This window comes from Bombina bombina, chromosome 12 (assembly GCF_027579735.1).
Source record: "Bombina bombina isolate aBomBom1 chromosome 12, aBomBom1.pri, whole genome shotgun sequence".
Classification (NCBI taxonomy): Eukaryota; Metazoa; Chordata; class Amphibia; order Anura; family Bombinatoridae; genus Bombina; species Bombina bombina.
Genome location: NC_069510.1, coordinates 106,698,549 through 106,717,459, shown reverse-complemented (window position 1 = coordinate 106,717,459; position 18,911 = coordinate 106,698,549). Strand labels below are relative to the sequence as shown.

At 45.5% G+C, this 18,911-nt stretch overlaps 1 protein-coding gene across 1 annotated transcript in view; it reads left to right on the top strand.

The window, feature by feature from the left end:
* Positions 1-11,818: 11,818 nt before the first annotated feature.
* Positions 11,819-18,911, top strand: part of LOC128643061 (protein Wnt-7b-like) — a 111,619-nt gene continuing 104,526 nt past the window's right edge. Inside the window, exon 1 of the mRNA XM_053695995.1 lies at positions 11,819-12,571. Coding sequence (XP_053551970.1) covers positions 12,498-12,571 — 74 coding nt within the window. The 5' untranslated portion in view covers positions 11,819-12,497. The remainder of the gene's footprint in view (positions 12,572-18,911) is intronic.

The window sequence follows — 18,911 nt, the reverse complement described above, 5'->3', positions numbered from 1 at the left end:
CAAGTGCATATACGTATATTCTGTTAATCCTTGCACATGCTCAGTAGGAGCTGGGGTCTCAAAAAGTGTAAAAATAAAAATCCTGTGCACATTTTGTTAACAGAAGTAAATTGGAAAATTAAATAATTCTATCTGAATCATGAAAGTTTAATTTTGACTTGAAAGGTGCCAGATGCTGAAGCTCTGCTGATGCTGAAGGTGCCAGATGCTGAAGCTCTGCTGATGCTGAAGGTGCCAGATGCTGAAGCTCTGCTGATGCTGAAGGTGCCAGATGCTGAAGCTCTGCTGATGCTGAAGGTGCCAGATGCTGAAGCTCTGCTGATGCTGAAGGTGCCAGATGCTGAAGCTCTGCTGATGCTGAAGGTGCCAGATGCTGAAGCTCTGCTGATGCTGAAGGTGCCAGATGCTGAAGCTCTGCTGATGCTGAAGGTGCCAGATGCTGAAGCTCTGCTGATGCTGAAGGTGCCAGATGCTGAAGCTCTGCTGATGCTGAAGGTGCCAGATGCTGAAGCTCTGCTGATGCTGAAGGTGCCAGATGCTGAAGCTCTGCTGATGCTGAAGGTGCCAGATGCTGAAGCTCTGCTGATGCTGAAGGTACCGGATGCTGAAGGTGCCAGATGCTGAAGCTCTGCTGATGCTGAAGGTGCCAGATGCTGAAGGTGCCAGATGCTGAAGCTCTGCTGATGCTGAAGGTGCCGGATGCTGAAGCTCTCCTAATGCTGAAGGTGCCAGATGCTGAAGCTCTGCTGATGCTGAAGGTGCCAGATGCTGAAGGTGCCAGATGCTGAAGGTTCCAGATGCTGAAGCTCTGCTGATGCTGAAGGTGCCGGATGCTGAAGCTCTGCTGATGCTGAAGGTGCCAGATGCTGAAGCTCTGCTGATGCTGAAGGTGCCGGATGCTGAAGCTCTGCTGATGCTGAAGGTGCCGGATGCTGAAGCTCTGCTGATGCTGAAGGTGCCAGATGCTGAAGCTCTGCTGATGCTGAAGGTGCCGGATGCTGAAGCTCTGCTGATGCTGAAGGTGCCAGATGCTGAAGCTCTGCTGATGCTGAAGGTGCCAGATGCTGAAGCTCTGCTGATGCTGAAGGTGCCAGATGCTGAAGCTCTGCTGATGCTGAAGGTGCCAGATGCTGAAGCTCTGCTGATGCTGAAGGTGCCAGATGCTGAAGCTCTGCTGATGCTGAAGGTGCCAGATGCTGAAGCTCTGCTGATGCTGAAGGTGCCAGATGCTGAAGCTCTGCTGATGCTGAAGGTGCCAGATGCTGAAGCTCTGCTGATGCTGAAGGTGCCAGATGCTGAAGCTCTGCTGATGCTGAAGGTGCCGGATGCTGAAGCTCTGCTGATGCTGAAGGTGCCGGATGCTGAAGCTCTGCTGATGCTGAAGGTGCCGGATGCTGAAGCTCTGCTGATGCTGAAGGTGCCGGATGCTGAAGCTCTGCTGATGCTGAAGGTGCCGGATGCTGAAGCTCTGCTGATGCTGAAGGTGCCGGATGCTGAAGCTCTGCTGATGCTGAAGGTGCCGGATGCTGAAGCTCTGCTGATGCTGAAGGTGCCGGATGCTGAAGCTCTGCTGATGCTGAAGGTGCCGGATGCTGAAGCTCTGCTGATGCTGAAGGTGCCGGATGCTGAAGCTCTGCTGATGCTGAAGGTGCCAGATGCTGAAGCTCTGCTGATGCTGAAGGTGCCAGATGCTGAAGCTCTGCTGATGCTGAAGGTGCCAGATGCTGAAGCTCTGCTGATGCTGAAGGTGCCAGATGCTGAAGCTCTGCTGATGCTGAAGGTGCCAGATGCTGAAGCTCTGCTGATGCTGAAGGTGCCAGATGCTGAAGCTCTGCTGATGCTGAAGGTGCCAGATGCTGAAGCTCTGCTGATGCTGAAGGTGCCAGATGCTGAAGCTCTGCTGATGCTGAAGGTGCCAGATGCTGAAGCTCTGCTGATGCTGAAGGTGCCAGATGCTGAAGCTCTGCTGATGCTGAAGGTGCCAGATGCTGAAGCTCTGCTGATGCTGAAGGTGCCAGATGCTGAAGCTCTGCTGATGCTGAAGGTGCCGGATGCTGAAGCTCTGCTGATGCTGAAGGTGCCGGATGCTGAAGCTCTGCTGATGCTGAAGGTGCCGGATGCTGAAGCTCTGCTGATGCTGAAGGTGCCGGATGCTGAAGCTCTGCTGATGCTGAAGGTGCCGGATGCTGAAGCTCTGCTGATGCTGAAGGTGCCGGATGCTGAAGCTCTGCTGATGCTGAAGGTGCCGGATGCTGAAGCTCTGCTGATGCTGAAGGTGCCGGATGCTGAAGCTCTGCTGATGCTGAAGGTGCCAGATGCTGAAGCTCTGCTGATGCTGAAGGTGCCGGATGCTGAAGCTCTGCTGATGCTGAAGGTGCCGGATGCTGAAGCTCTGCTGATGCTGAAGGTGCCAGATGCTGAAGCTCTGCTGATGCTGAAGGTGCCAGATGCTGAAGCTCTGCTGATGCTGAAGGTGCCAGATGCTGAAGCTCTGCTGATGCTGAAGGTGCCAGATGCTGAAGCTCTGCTGATGCTGAAGGTGCCAGATGCTGAAGCTCTGCTGATGCTGAAGGTGCCAGATGCTGAAGCTCTGCTGATGCTAAAGGTGCCAGATGCTGAAGCTCTGCTGATGCTGAAGGTGCCAGATGCTGAAGCTCTGCTGATGCTGAAGGTGCCAGATGCTGAAGCTCTGCTGATGCTGAAGGTGCCAGATGCTGAAGCTCTGCTGATGCTGAAGGTACCGGATGCTGAAGGTGCCAGATGCTGAAGCTCTGCTGATGCTGAAGGTGCCAGATGCTGAAGGTGCCAGATGCTGAAGCTCTGCTGATGCTGAAGGTGCCGGATGCTGAAGCTCTGCTGATGCTGAAGGTGCCGGATGCTGAAGCTCTGCTGATGCTGAAGGTGCCGGATGCTGAAGCTCTGCTGATGCTGAAGGTGCCGGATGCTGAAGCTCTGCTGATGCTGAAGGTGCCGGATGCTGAAGCTCTGCTGATGCTGAAGGTGCCGGATGCTGAAGCTCTGCTGATGCTGAAGGTGCCGGATGCTGAAGCTCTGCTGATGCTGAAGGTGCCGGATGCTGAAGCTCTGCTGATGCTGAAGGTGCCAGATGCTGAAGCTCTGCTGATGCTGAAGGTGCCGGATGCTGAAGCTCTGCTGATGCTGAAGGTGCCGGATGCTGAAGCTCTGCTGATGCTGAAGGTGCCAGATGCTGAAGCTCTGCTGATGCTGAAGGTGCCAGATGCTGAAGCTCTGCTGATGCTGAAGGTGCCAGATGCTGAAGGTGCCAGATGCTGAAGCTCTGCTGATGCTGAAGGTGCCGGATGCTGAAGCTCTGCTAATGCTGAAGGTGCCAGATGCTGAAGGTGCCAGATGCTGAAGGTGCCAGATGCTGAAGGTGCCAGATGCTGAAGCTCTGCTGATGCTGAAGGTGCCGGATGCTGAAGCTCTGCTGATGCTGAAGGTGCCAGATGCTGAAGCTCTGCTGATGCTGAAGGTGCCGGATGCTGAAGCTCTGCTGATGCTGAAGGTGCCGGATGCTGAAGCTCTGCTGATACTGAAGGTGCCGGATGCTGAAGCTCTGCTGATGCTGAAGGTGCCGGATGCTGAAGCTCTGCTGATGCTGAAGGTGCCAGATGCTGAAGCTCTGCTGATGCTGAAGGTGACAGATGCTGAAGCTCTGCTGATGCTGAAGGTGCCAGATGCTGAAGCTCTGCTGATGCTGAAGGTGCCAGATGCTGAAGCTCTGCTGATGCTGAAGGTGCCAGATGCTGAAGCTCTGCTGATGCTGAAGGTGCCAGATGCTGAAGCTCTGCTGATGCTGAAGGTGCCAGATGCTGAAGCTCTGCTGATTCTGAAGGTGCCGGATGCTGAAGCTCTGCTAATGCTGAAGGTGCCAGATGCTGAAGCTCTGCTGATGCTGAAGGTACCGGATGCTGAAGGTGCCAGATGCTGAAGGTACCGGATGCTGAAGGTACCGGATGCTGAAGGTGCCAGATGCTGAAGGTGCCAGATGCTGAAGCTCTGCTGATGCTGAAGGTGCCAGATGCTGAAGCTCTGCTGATGCTGAAGGTGCCAGATGCTGAAGCTCTGCTGATGCTGAAGGTGCCAGATGCTGAAGCTCTTCTGATGCTGAAGGTGCCAGATGCTGAAGCTCTGCTGATGCTGATGGTGCCAGATGCTGAAGCTCTGCTGATGCTGAAGGTGCCAGATGCTGAAGCTCTGCTGATGCTGAAGGTGCCAGATGCTGAAGCTCTGCTGATGCTGAAGGTGCCAGATGCTGAAGCTCTGCTGATGCTGAAGGTGCCAGATGCTGAAGCTCTGCTGATGCTGAAGGTGCCGGATGCTGAAGCTCTGCTGATGCTGAAGGTGCCAGATGCTGAAGCTCTGCTAATGCTGAAGGTGCCAGATGCTGAAGCTCTGCTGATGCTGAAGGTGCCAAATGCTGAAGGTGCCAGATGCTGAAGGTGCCAGATGCTGAAGGTGCCAGATGCTGAAGGTGCCAGATGCTGAAGCTCTGCTGATGCTGAAGGTGCCGGATGCTGAAGCTCTGCTGATGCTGAAGGTGCCAGATGCTGAAGCTCTGCTGATGCTGAAGGTGCCGGATGCTGAAGCTCTGCTGATGCTGAAGGTGCCGGATGCTGAAGCTCTGCTGATACTGAAGGTGCCGGATGCTGAAGCTCTGCTGATGCTGAAGGTGCCGGATGCTGAAGCTCTGCTGATGCTGAAGGTGCCAGATGCTGAAGCTCTGCTGATGCTGAAGGTGCCAGATGCTGAAGCTCTGCTGATGCTGAAGGTGCCAGATGCTGAAGCTCTGCTGATGCTGAAGGTGCCAGATGCTGAAGCTCTGCTGATGCTGAAGGTGCCAGATGCTGAAGCTCTGCTGATGCTGAAGGTGCCAGATGCTGAAGCTCTGCTGATGCTGAAGGTGCCAGATGCTGAAGCTCTGCTGATGCTGAAGGTGCCGGATGCTGAAGCTCTGCTAATGCTGAAGGTGCCAGATGCTGAAGCTCTGCTGATGCTGAAGGTACCGGATGCTGAAGGTGCCAGATGCTGAAGGTACCGGATGCTGAAGGTACCGGATGCTGAAGGTGCCAGATGCTGAAGGTGCCAGATGCTGAAGCTCTGCTGATGCTGAAGGTGCCAGATGCTGAAGCTCTGCTGATGCTGAAGGTGCCAGATGCTGAAGCTCTGCTGATGCTGAAGGTGCCAGATGCTGAAGCTCTTCTGATGCTGAAGGTGCCAGATGCTGAAGCTCTGCTGATGCTGATGGTGCCAGATGCTGAAGCTCTGCTGATGCTGAAGGTGCCAGATGCTGAAGCTCTGCTGATGCTGAAGGTGCCAGATGCTGAAGCTCTGCTGATGCTGAAGGTGCCAGATGCTGAAGCTCTGCTGATGCTGAAGGTGCCAGATGCTGAAGCTCTGCTGATGCTGAAGGTGCCGGATGCTGAAGCTCTGCTGATGCTGAAGGTGCCAGATGCTGAAGCTCTGCTAATGCTGAAGGTGCCAGATGCTGAAGCTCTGCTGATGCTGAAGGTGCCAGATGCTGAAGGTGCCAGATGCTGAAGGTGCCAGATGCTGAAGCTCTGCTGAAGGTGCCGGATGCTGAAGCTCTGCTGATGCTGAAGGTGCCAGATGCTGAAGCTCTGCTGATGCTGAAGGTGCCGGATGCTGAAGCTCTGCTGATGCTGAAGGTGCCAGATGCTGAAGCTCTGCTGATGCTGAAGGTGCCAGATGCTGAAGCTCTGCTGATGCTGAAGGTGCCAGATGCTGAAGCTCTGCTGATGCTGAAGGTGCCAGATGCTGAAGCTCTGCTGATGCTGAAGGTGCCAGATGCTGAAGCTCTGCTGATGCTGAAGGTGCCAGATGCTGAAGCTCTGCTGATGCTGAAGGTGCCAGATGCTGAAGCTCTGCTGATGCTGAAGGTGCCAGATGCTGAAGCTCTGCTGATGCTGAAGGTACCGGATGCTGAAGCTCTGCTGATGCTGAAGGTGCCGGATGCTGAAGCTCTGCTGATGCTAAAGGTACCGGATGCTGAAGCTCTGCTGATGCTGAAGGTGCCAGATGCTGAAGCTCTGCTGATGCTGAAGGTGCCAGATGCTGAAGGTGCCAGATGCTGAAGCTCTGCTGATGCTGAAGGTACCGGATGCTGAAGGTGCCAGATGCTGAAGGTACCGGATGCTGAAGGTGCCAGATGCTGAAGGTACCGGATGCTGAAGGTGCCAGATGCTGAAGGTACCGGATGCTGAAGGTGCCAGATGCTGAAGGTACCGGATGCTGAAGGTGCCAGATGCTGAAGGTACCGGATGCTGAAGGTACCGGATGCTGAAGGTACCGGATGCTGAAGGTACCGGATGCTGAAGGTGCCAGATGCTGAAGGTGCCAGATGCTGAAGCTCTGCTGATGCTGAAGGTGCCAGATGCTGAAGGTGCCAGATGCTGAAGGTACCGGATGCTGAAGGTGCCAGATGCTGAAGGTACCGGATGCTGAAGGTACCGGATGCTGAAGGTGCCGGATGCTGAAGGTGCCAGATGCTGAAGCTCTGCTGATGCTGAAGGTGCCAGATGCTGAAGGTGCCAGATGCTGAAGCTCTGCTGATGCTGAAGGTGCCGGATGCTGAAGCTCTGCTGATGCTGAAGGTGCCAGATGCTGAAGCTCTGCTGATGCTGAAGGTGCCGGATGCTGAAGCTCTGCTGATGCTGAAGGTGCCAGATGCTGAAGCTCTGCTGATGCTGAAGGTGCCGGATGCTGAAGCTCTGCTGATGCTGAAGGTGCCAGATGCTGAAGGTGCCAGATGCTGAAGCTCTGCTGATGCTGAAGGTGCCAGATGCTGAAGCTCTGCTGATGCTGAAGGTGCCAGATGCTGAAGCTCTGCTGATGCTGAAGGTGCCAGATGCTGAAGCTCGCCAGATGCTGAAGCTCTGCTGATGCTGAAGGTGCCAGATGCTGAAGCTCTGCTAATGCTGAAGGTGCCAGATGCTGAAGCTCTTCTGATGCTGAAGGTGCCAGATGCTGAAGCTCTGCTGATGCTGAAGGTGCCAGATGCTGAAGCTCTGCTGATGCTGAAGGTGCCAGATGCTGAAGCTCTGCTGATGCTGAAGGTGCCAGATGCTGAAGCTCTGCTGATGCTGAAGGTGCCAGATGCTGAAGCTGCCAGATGCTGAAGGTGCCAGATGCTGAAGGTGCCAGATGCTGAAGCTCTGCTGATGCTGAAGGTGCCAGATGCTGAAGGTGCCAGATGCTGAAGCTCTGCTGATGCTGAAGGTGCCAGATGCTGAAGGTGCCAGATGCTGAAGGTGCCAGATGCTGAAGCTCTGCTGATGCTGAAGGTGCCAGATGCTGAAGCTCTGCTGATGCTGAAGGTGCCAGATGCTGAAGCTCTGGTGATGCTGAAGGTGCCGGATGCTGAAGCTCTGCTGATGCTGAAGGTGCCGGATGCTGAAGCTCTGCTGATGCTGAAGGTGCCAGATGCTAAAGCTCTGCTGATGCTGAAGGTGCCGGATGCTGAAGCTCTGCTGATGCTGAAGCTCTGCTGATGCTGAAGGTGCCAGATGCTGAAGGTGCCAGATGCTGAAGCTCTGCTGATGCTGAAGGTGCCAGATGCTGAAGCTCTGCTGATGCTGAAGGTGCCGGATGCTGAAGCTCTGCTGATGCTGAAGGTGCCAGATGCTGAAGGTGCCAGATGCTGAAGCTCTGCTGTTGCTGAAGGTGTCAGATGCTGAAGCTCTGCTGATGCTGAAGGTGCCAGATGCTGAAGCTCTGCTGATGCTGAAGGTGCCAGATGCTGAAGCTCTGCTGATGCTGAAGGTGCCAGATACTGAAGCTCTGCTGATGCTGAAGGTGCCAGATGCTGAAGCTCTGCTGATGCTGAAGGTGCCGGATGCTGAAGCTCTGCTGATGCTGAAGGTGCCGGATGCTGAAGCTCTGCTGATGCTGAAGGTGCCAGATGCTGAAGCTCTGCTGATGCTGAAGGTGCCAGATGCTGAAGCTCTGCTGATGCTGAAGGTGCCAGATGCTGAAGCTCTGCTGATGCTGAAGGTGCCAGATGCTGAAGCTCTGCCGATGCTGAAGGTGCCAGATGCTGAAGCTCTGCTGATGCTGAAGGTGCCAGATGCTGAAGCTCTGCTGATGCTGAAGGTGCCAGATGCTGAAGCTCTGCTGATGCTGAAGGTGCCAGATGCTGAAGCTCTGCTGATGCTGAAGGTGCCAGATGCTGAAGCTCTGCTGATGCTGAAGGTGCCAGATGCTGAAGCTCTGCTGATGCTGAAGGTGCCAGATGCTGAAGCTCTGCTGATGCTGAAGGTGCCAGATGCTGAAGGTGCCAGATGCTGAAGCTGCCAGATGCTGAAGGTGCCAGATGCTGAAGCTCTGCTGATGCTGAAGGTGCCAGATGCTGAAGGTGCCAGATGCTGAAGCTCTGCTGATGCTGAAGGTGCCAGATGCTGAAGGTGCCAGATGCTGAAGGTGCCAGATGCTGAAGGTGCCAGATGCTGAAGCTCTGCTGATGCTGAAGGTGCCAGATGCTGAAGCTCTGCTGATGCTGAAGGTGCCAGATGCTGAAGCTCTGGTGATGCTGAAGGTGCCGGATGCTGAAGCTCTGCTGATGCTGAAGGTGCCGGATGCTGAAGCTCTGCTGATGCTGAAGGTGCCAGATGCTAAAGCTCTGCTGATGCTGAAGGTGCCGGATGCTTAAGCTCTGCTGATGCTGAAGGTGCCAGATGCTTAAGCTCTGCTGATGCTGAAGGTGCCAGATGCTGAAGGTGCCAGATGCTGAAGCTCTGCTGATGCTGAAGGTGCCAGATGCTGAAGCTCTGCTGATGCTGAAGGTGCCAGATGCTGAAGCTCTGCTGATGCTGAAGGTGCCGGATGCTGAAGCTCTGCTGATGCTGAAGGTGCCAGATGCTGAAGGTGCCAGATGCTGAAGCTCTGCTGTTGCTGAAGGTGTCAGATGCTGAAGCTCTGCTGATGCTGAAGGTGCCAGATGCTGAAGCTCTGCTGATGCTGAAGGTGCCAGATGCTGAAGCTCTGCTGATGCTGAAGGTGCCAGATACTGAAGCTCTGCTGATGCTGAAGGTGCCAGATGCTGAAGCTCTGCTGATGCTGAAGGTGCCGGATGCTGAAGCTCTGCTGATGCTGAAGGTGCCGGATGCTGAAGCTCTGCTGATGCTGAAGGTGCCAGATGCTGAAGCTCTGCTGATGCTGAAGGTGCCAGATGCTGAAGCTCTGCTGATGCTGAAGGTGCCAGATGCTGAAGCTCTGCTGATGCTGAAGGTGCCAGATGCTGAAGCTCTGCTGATGCTGAAGGTGCCAGATGCTGAAGCTCTGCTGATGCTGAAGGTGCCAGATGCTGAAGCTCTGCTGATGCTGAAGGTGCCAGATGCTGAAGCTCTGCTGATGCTGAAGGTGCCAGATGCTGAAGCTCTGCTGATGCTGAAGGTGCCAGATGCTGAAGCTCTGCTGATGCTGAAGGTGCCAGATGCTGAAGCTCTGCTGATGCTGAAGGTGCCAGATGCTGAAGCTTTGCTGATGCTGAAGGTGCCAGATGCTGAAGCTCTGCTGATGCTGAAGGTGCCAGATGCTGAAGCTCTGCAACTTCATACTGGGGGCCGCCATCTTGAAGCTCAGGTAGTCTCACAGCCTGTGACAGAAGCTGTGCACACTCACAGATCAGTGATATTAAAGCTGTATAATATGCTCTAGGTTAGTGTTTACAGAAAGAGAAACAGTCTGCCAGGAATGAACAGCAGCCCAATGACTTGTTCTATGGCCCGGTTACCACCTGGGAGTAGCTTCTTTTTGCCCAATTGTGCTTTTCACAGAGTTAAACGTTCCTGTAGTATATCAGGCTGATCCCGCCGACATGGTCAGTCCAGCCCCGAAATACCAGGCACTTCTCCTCTAAACAAGGAAACCGGCCACCCCAAACGCTCATTTAGGCCTTCTCTGGGCCTCGTCAGTAAGGTGCAGCAATATCCCTCTAAGCACATTGGGCAAGGAGTTCACGTCTGGTTTAACCCATCACCCTTAGGGAGACTATCCCCAGGGTCATGAGCGATTCTATCTTTTTATTTATGCAAATTATGATCCTGAGGGAAGTCTCCCTAAGGGTGATGCGGGATGCCAGACGTGGACCCGTTGCTCCGTGTGCCTAGAGGGATATGGCTGCACCTCACTGACGAGGCCCACACTAGGCTGAAACGTAGTCTGGGGTTTTGCTGTTTCTCTCGTTCAGAGAGGGATTGCCTGCTATTTCAGGGCTGTACTGTGAAGTCAGGATCAGACTGATATGCTTCAGGAAAGTTCTTCTCTGTGAAAGGCACATGTTGAGCAAAAAGAGGCTGCTCCTTGGGTGGTAACTAGCCATAGAACAAGCTATTATGCTATTGTTCATTCCTCGGTCGAGCGGTTCTATCTTTTTTTTACTTTTATTTATAGTGTACATGATACATCATGTGAGCTGTACATTTTTACATTTTTTTGCACAATTTTACAGTTACACAAAATATATTTGAAAAAACACTCAACATTAATATAGAGCAACGCAGCCTCAGTAAAATGTAAAGCCTAACCTGAAGCACATAATAAAAATAGACAATATTACTGATCTGTAATTGTGTGCACAGCTTCTGTCACAGGGTGTAAGAATACCTGAGTTCCAAGATGGCGGCGCCCAGTATGAAGAGGCGGAGCTTCAGCATCTGGCACCTTTAAGCTATTAAAACAGGAGAACTGATTCGAAAAGAGCTGCAGGAACAGGGTGAAATGCAATAACATAGACGTAGTTATTATTCTTTTGTAGTTGTGCACAGCAGTTTAATGTCCCTTTAAAAATATATATTTTGATGTAGTTGATTTGTAATCAATCACTTAATTGTTGTTATAGACGTCATACATTTATATCATTTTGTAATTGTCCCTTTATAGATGCAGTATGTGGGAGTTGATGCTTCTTTTTGTATTTATTTTTAACCTTGGAATATTTTTGTCCTTTTCCCCCTTTTGTGCTCATTAGGTTTTCATTGTACTGGACATTTTTTAGAAAAGGAAGTATCAAAAAAAGGAAGTATTTCCACATCCAATATGGCACTGGGAACTGCCCTTATTGGCCAATAAGCACAATGCATGCATACAATACTCACAATAGGAGGAAGAGACTGACCCACAATTGTACCCATAACACATTGATAGACAGACAGAGATAGATACATAGTTAGACAGTGAACCTTGCAAAAGATAAAAAAATAGACATACATTAGATAGATAAAGGCAGATAGTTTTAATTGATTATCTATCGATCTATCTATCTATAGTGTGTGCAGACCTTTTTCTGTGCAGTGTTTAATTGCTGATCTATACCTATAAAGATCTATTGAAGTAGCTAGGGGTCATTGATGGTGAGTTATATCACAACCTATTTGCCATCCTAGAGATCGGGATGCGGGCACAAGTTTGATATTGTCTCTGCAGACGTGTCTGGCAGTGCTATGGTCACACCATTAGTGTAGCAATGACATTCACCCTGTCACTCTGGCAGTGTAATTATGTACAAAAAGAGGAGGTGTAATGAAACTGATTCTCAGAAACGATTTGTGTTTAGCTTCTCACTAGTCTGCTGGAAGCCTGGAGGCATCTCTGGATATACATTTATCTTATCATTTTTTTTGTGTGTGTTCTTTTTTTGGATTCAGTGCTCACAGGGGCTTGGTTTAAAGACAGATTTTTTTTTTACAAGCATAATAAATGAAAAGAAAAAAAACTAGTTTTGTATTCTTCTGTCCTACTCAGTTATTCTCCATTCCAACCCTCTCTATATTAAAGGGAGGGGGGGCGGAGGAATGAATAGGAGACAAAATTTTGGCAGGAGTAAGTGAATTGTTTAACCTACCTTCTTATTCGCACACACACCCCTCACCTCTCCATCCATCACCCGCCTCCAAACATCTAAGGTAAAACTTTGATTAAAAAAAAATAATAGCAGCAATTTAGTGATCTTCCCAGCTATGAAGACAGAAAACATGTTGACTATCTCTGTCCCTCCAAATCTATAAGATAGTTCTCCATAGCATTGAGTGGCATTAGCATTGCCTTCTGGGAAAGGTGATCTATGTCTTTTGCCATCTGAGGTGACAAACTTCACAGCTGACCGGCCACCTACCTGTCCTCTATGTTCAAGTACTCCTAGGCAGCTGTCTTGCTTTTCCTTGCAAAGGAGACCATTGGCAGAGATAAGTGAGGGTAGGGGGTGAGGAGGCGTTGAAGGACACATCGGGGAGGGCAAGCAAGAGGACACACCAGCTGCATTGTTTGGTGCTGTGTATCTGGAAGAAGGAGTGACATCTCCTCTGAGTCTTGCATATATTTGTCACTCCTTGTAGGATAGATCCACCTTCACTCATGGACTTACTGCAGGTAGAATGAGAGAGGTTGCCCACTCCAGAGGCGCCAAGGCAAAACCTCACACAGACTGACAGCTGGACGGGAAGGAGCAGCTTAGAAACAGTATGAGGCTAAAGCTGAGAGGATTGGACCTTTGCCACACGGTGCTCTGCATTGGGTTAATGCTCTGCGGGGAAGGGTAAGCTATAAACACTACTGTCTCATGTATTGGGAGACTCAGATAAAATACAACAGGTATGAACCAAATGAACTGAGATGACAGAGGGAAATGTAGGACGTGCCAGTTTGAATTAGTTGCTTTGATGCTGTATGAAATAAAGAACATGCAAAGTGCTCAGTTCATAGACTGTTGCACAAGTAGAATTAAAGACGCATTAAATTCTAAAAATGTCTATAGTATGCAAAAGCTCTGTTTAAACATAAATGTGTATGAAAGGGTTACGTTAGAGCTGTTTATTTAGGTTTGTGCAATACTGGTGTGTGCGGTATAAGCTCACTGGCCAGTAAGCAAAACTACCAGAGTTGTATTGGTGGGCACACCCCACAAACAGAAAGCAAAATTCATTTCTGACAACAGGAGCATTTTTCAAACCTGCAATTTACTTTATATTGCCGTCTTTTAGATGCACCAATATAAAAATGAAGTGATACTTAATTCTAAATGTATAGCAAAGCTTTGGAACTTTTTTTTTTACCAAAAATTAATGTCCTTGTATTGAATAAACCAACTTTTTTTATGTGGGAGCTGTCCCTATTAGACATTGAGAAATAGCCACAGGACCCAGATGGACACAGACACTTTTTGTTAGTGTCACCTTAAAGGGCAATTCCAGTGGGAAAATGACGTGCTCTAATTTGTACAGACATGTGATTTTATCACTAGTGACCCTGAAATTCTAAATTTAAAGGGTGGTTACAGTGGAAACATTACATGCCCATGCAAATGGGTTAAACACATGGTCAAAGAACCGTTTGGGAGCCACAAACAATTGCTGGGTGCTTGGCTGGTTTGTAAGACTGTTGATACTTATTGTGTTGATACTTATTGGGTCACCGGTTGTTTCTGCTCAGGACCACCGTTCTCTGCTGCTCTCAAATGACATTTTAACTATGTGTTTAACCCGTTAGTAAGGGCAGGTAATGTTTCCACTGTAATGACCCTTTAAATTGAATCGGCTATTACTTAACCCTTTTTATGTAATGAATATTGTAATATGTTTAACATCTGTCCTTTCATTATATATCATAGCAACATTTTGAGTGCTATATCCTTTTAATAAAAGAAGTTAGCTGAGCTAGGGCTTATACAGGTAGAGTAGCCGGTAACTGTGGGGCGTGTGTCTCACCGGCCCAGGGAAGCAGACAGATCTGTTGGGCTGCAGGACTTTTATGCCCCACAAGATGCTGGCAGGGAGTGCCTCAGGCTCTGCTCGCCGACAATGGGCACAGTCGCTGCAGGTGATGTTCTGTGACAATATATCTGCTGTCACTACCCCTGCGAGGAGCCAAACAAACACACCTGTAACCACAGCAACAGTAAAACTACTGCACTCCCTGCCAGCAACCTGCACTTTCATATTTTTCATTCCTCCTGGCGTTGTAGCAGAGCAGATTGTTCTCAAAGAATGCAATAGTCTGGCAGCTGCAGAGCTCTCCTCCTGGCACTACTGATTCCCCCACCCTCCCCAGGCTGTAACCCCCCCCACCCACCCACCCCACAGGTTTATCCACAGCGAGTTTCCCCAGCTAATGCTGAGTTTCCCAGTGTACCTGTGTAGTCTTCTAATGCTTAGGGAAGGCTCACATCTGCTACATTACAGGCTATAGAGTCTGATTGGCAATGAAAGCTCTGTGCTGTCACTTAAATGTCCCAGTCAGGTCTGTGCTCAGTGCTCATTGCTGCCCTGTACATTTAACTTCAATGGTTTCTTAGAGTTTTCTGGTATTAACAGGCACAACACTTTAGCCATTCATTTTTTTTAGCTATGTTATAGCATGAGAAGTCATGTTGTTAGGATATTGAACAAATTGTGCCTGAGTATTTACAAGTGTCCATCACATGACCCTCAAGGTAGCAGACGGTTGGTTAAGGGGTTACACATTGTGAATATACAAACCTTCATATAACGCTACAGCAGCTCGTTAGATATGAAAGTCAAAATTAAATCTTGTTGGTTTAGATAGTGTGCAATTTTTTTTTTTTAATTGCCTTTCAATTAAGTTCTGTTGTCAAATTTTCTTCCTCTTTGTTGAAGCATAGCTTATTTCTTTGGCATCATACTGAGGTATGCTCATGAGCATGCATGTGTTTTAAGCACTAAATGGCAGCTGTGTTTGCAATAATGTTTGTAACACTGTTACACATATAGTGCTCAAGACACGTGTACACCCCTGAGTGTATCTCAGTATGCTCTCATGGTAATGAGCTAAGTATCAACAAAGTAGACGAGTTTAAAGGTAAATTGGATAACAAAATTAAACTGGATAGTATTTATTTTAGTTTTAGTTCAGTTTAGACTACCATGTCCCTTTAACTATGACTCAGATACAGGGGCTAATACAGTGACTCATAGACTCTGATATTAAGCCTAAGAATGTCTGACTGTTCTGAGGGAAAAAAGACAAAATAATTATATATATATATATATATACAGATTGTAAAAATGACTTACCCTTTTTAAAATATCTATATTGACAAAGCTAACACTATTTTGTAGAGGCACTTGTCATATAGCATATAGTTTTCAACTGTTTTTTTGGACAAGCCGGACAGATAGCTCAGCATGCTAAGGCACTGTGGCTGAGCTCTGTAGCAACCCAAGGGTTGCAGGTTCGATCCCCGGCGAGGTCCACTCAGCCTTTCATCCTTCCGAGGTTGATAAAATTAGCAGTGCCTTGAGACCCTAACGGGTGATTAGCTGCGCTTTACAAGTACCTAATACATACATACCCAAAAAATAGTTAGAGGGAACATTGTAAACAAACGAGTTTCTTACTAGACAGCTAGCTATGGGCACACTGCTTCAGAGGGGCAAAATCCTGGCCAGTAAATGTTATTTCACATGCTATAGTCTTAGCTGTCTAGTACAGCAAATCAGATGCTGTACCGTATAATATATATATCTTAGACAGATATATGCATTGGCATCTGTGAGTATGTACAGTAATTCTGCCCTAGCAACTTAAAGGGACACTAAACCCAACATTTGTCTTTCATGATTCAGGTAGAGAATGCAATTTTAAACAACTTTCTAATTTACTTCTATTATCTTATATGCTTCATTCTTTAGATATCCTTTGTTGAAGAAATAGCAATGCACATGGGTGAGCCACTCACATGAGGCATTTATGTGTAGCTACCAATCAACAGCTATACTGAGCCTATATAGATATGCTTTCCAGCAAAGGATATCAAGAGAATGAAGCAAATTAGATAATTGAAGTAAATTAGAAAGTTGTTTAAAATTGCATGCTCTTCCTAAATCATGAAAGAAAAAATATGGGTTTCATGTCCCTTTAATGTGTCAGGGAGCACCAAATTTAAATGTGCATTTTAACTGTGAGTTAGGTATCGCAAGGTTTGCTGTTCTAAAGGTTATATTTTGTTAACATACACTAAATAATTTTATTATTTTTCCTCATCTATCAAACATTTCCCTTCTACCTCCTCGCTGCCTTGTATGTGTTTGTTTTTATTTTGTATGTGTTTATTTTTATTTTGTATGTGTTTATTTTTATTTTGTATGTGTTTATTTTTATTTTGTATGTGTTTATTTTTATTCTGTATGTGTTTATTTTTATTCTGTATGGGTTTATTTTTATTCTGTATGGGTTTATTTTTATTCTGTATGGGTTTATTTTTATTTTGTATGTGTTTATTGTTATTCTGTATGTGTTTATTTTTATTCTGTATGTGTTTATTGTTATTTTGTATGTGTTTATTTTTATTCTGTATGGGTTTATTGTTATTTTGTATGTGTTTATTTTTATTCTGTATGGGTTTGTTATTTTGTATGTGTTTATTTTTATTTTGTATGTTTTTATTTTTATTTTGTATGTGTTTGTTTTTATTTTGTATGTGTTTGTTTTTATTTTTTATGTGTATTTTTATTTTGTATGTGTTTATTTTTATTTTGTATGTGTTTATTTTTATTTTGTATGTGTTTATTTTTAATCTGTATGTGTTTATTTTTATTTTGTATGTGTTTGTTTTTATTTTGTATGTGTTTTATTTTTATTTTGTATGTGTTTGTTTTTATTTTGTGTTTGTTTTTATTTTGTATGTGTTTATTTTTATTTTGTATGTGTTTATTTTTATTTTGTATGTTTTTATTTTATATGTGTGTTTTTATTTTGTATGTGTTTATTGTTATTTTGGATGTGTTTATTTTTATTCTGTATGTGTTTATTTTTATTCTGTATGTGTTTATTGTTATTTTGTATGTGTTTATTGTTATTCTGTATGTGTTTATTTTTATTCTGTATGCGTTTATTGTTATTTTGTATGTGTTTATTTTTATTTTGTATGTTTTTATTTTTATTTTGTATGTGTTTGTTTTTATTTTGTATGTGTTTGTTTTTATTTTGTATGTGTATTTTTATTTTGTATGTGTTTATTTTTATTTTGTATGTGTTTATTTTTATTTTGTATGTGTTTGTTTTTATTTTGTATGTGTTTATTTTTATTTTGTATGTGTTTATTTTTATTTTGTATGTTTTTATTTTGTATGTGTTTATTGTTATTTTGTATGTGTTTATTTTTATTCTGTATGTGTTTATTTTTTATTTTGTATGGGTTTATTGTTATTTTGTATGTGTTTATTTTTATTCTATATGTGTTTATTTTTATTTTGTGGCTCAGCCAATAAGAGACAGCACATATTGTAAATGTGTCATCAGTAACATCTGTGATTAGTTTGTTGCTTCTCACGGTGTATTCATTATAATTGTGCAGCCTGATTGGTGTACATTGTATGGAGTCAAATTTGATCCTGCTCAAGTTTTTCCTTTACACTAAGGTATCTTTATTTTTATTTTGTATGTGTTTGTTTTTATTTTGTATGTGTTTATTTTTATTCTGTATGGGTTTATTGCTATTTTGTATGTGTTTATTTTTATTCTGTATGTGTTTATTTTTATTCTGTATGTGTTTATTGTTATTTTGTATGTGTTTATTTTTATTCTGTATGTGTTTATTTTTATTCTGTATGTGTTTATTGTTATTTTGTATGTGTTTATTGTTATTCTGTATGTGTTTATTTTTATTCTGTATATGTTTATTGTTATTTTGTATGTGTTTATTTTTATTCTGTATGTGTTTATTGTTATTTTGTATGTGTTTATTGTTATTTTGTATGTGTTTATTGTTATTCAGTATCTGTTTATTTTTATTCTGTATTGTGTTTATTGTTATTTTGTATGTGTTTATTTTATTTTGTATGTGTTTATTTTTAATCTGTATGTGTTAATTTTTATTTTGTGTTTATTTTTATTTTGTGTTTATTTTTATTTTGTATGTGTGTTTTTATTTTGTATGTGTTTATTTTTATTTTGTATGGGTTTATTTTTATTTTGTATGTGTTTATTTTTATTTTGTATGGGTTTATTGTTATTTTGTATGTGTTTATTTTTATTCTGTATGTGTTTATTTTTATTTTGTGGCTCAGCCAATAAGAGACAGCACATATTGTAAATGTGTCATCAGTAACATCTGTGATTAGTTTGTTGCTTGTGTCTCACGGTGTATTCATTATAATTGTGCAGCCTGATTGGTGTACATTGTATGGAGTCAATTTTGATCCTGCGCAAGTTTTTCCTTTACCCTAAGGTATCTGTGCAGCATTGCAGATTTAGGAGTTAAATCAGATCATGTAATGCTTGCACTACTGACCCTAGGGAACTGTAAGTTTAACCCCTACAAGCGGATTAAACACACGTAAGGTCCCATTTGGAAACCACTTTTTATCAGAAATGGCAGTCGCTCAAACACGCCAATGATCAGCAATTTCCTGCTCAGTAGCTGTGAACCCAAGTAGGACTTTAGCAATTTGTTTAACCCGAGAATGTTATTTTGCATTAGACTGTCCCTTTAAGGAATTTCTATTCATGATGACATTTATTAAATCAAATAGTTTAAAGGGACGTTTGAGAGCATATATTACACACTCTAAATCATTAGAGCCTGTAATGTTTGCATTACTGACCCTAGATAACTAGGCCTAGTTTCCATTGCTGTTGTAAACTGTGTATAAAGTCTATGGAGATGTTGACACCAGTTTACAAGAGTAATGGAAACTAGGCCTGTGTGTTGAACTTCCGCAAAGGGGTTAAACGCACAAGTAAAGTCTCACTCAGGAACTGCATGCTGAACACTACCAGTGATTGGCTGACCAGCTTTGTTCATATCAGGAGATACAACGCTTTCAGCACCCAAGTGGTACTTTACCTATGTGTTTAACCCCTTTGCAGCAGTTAAACACATCGTTATCTAGGGTCTGCAATGCACTTATGAAATAGAT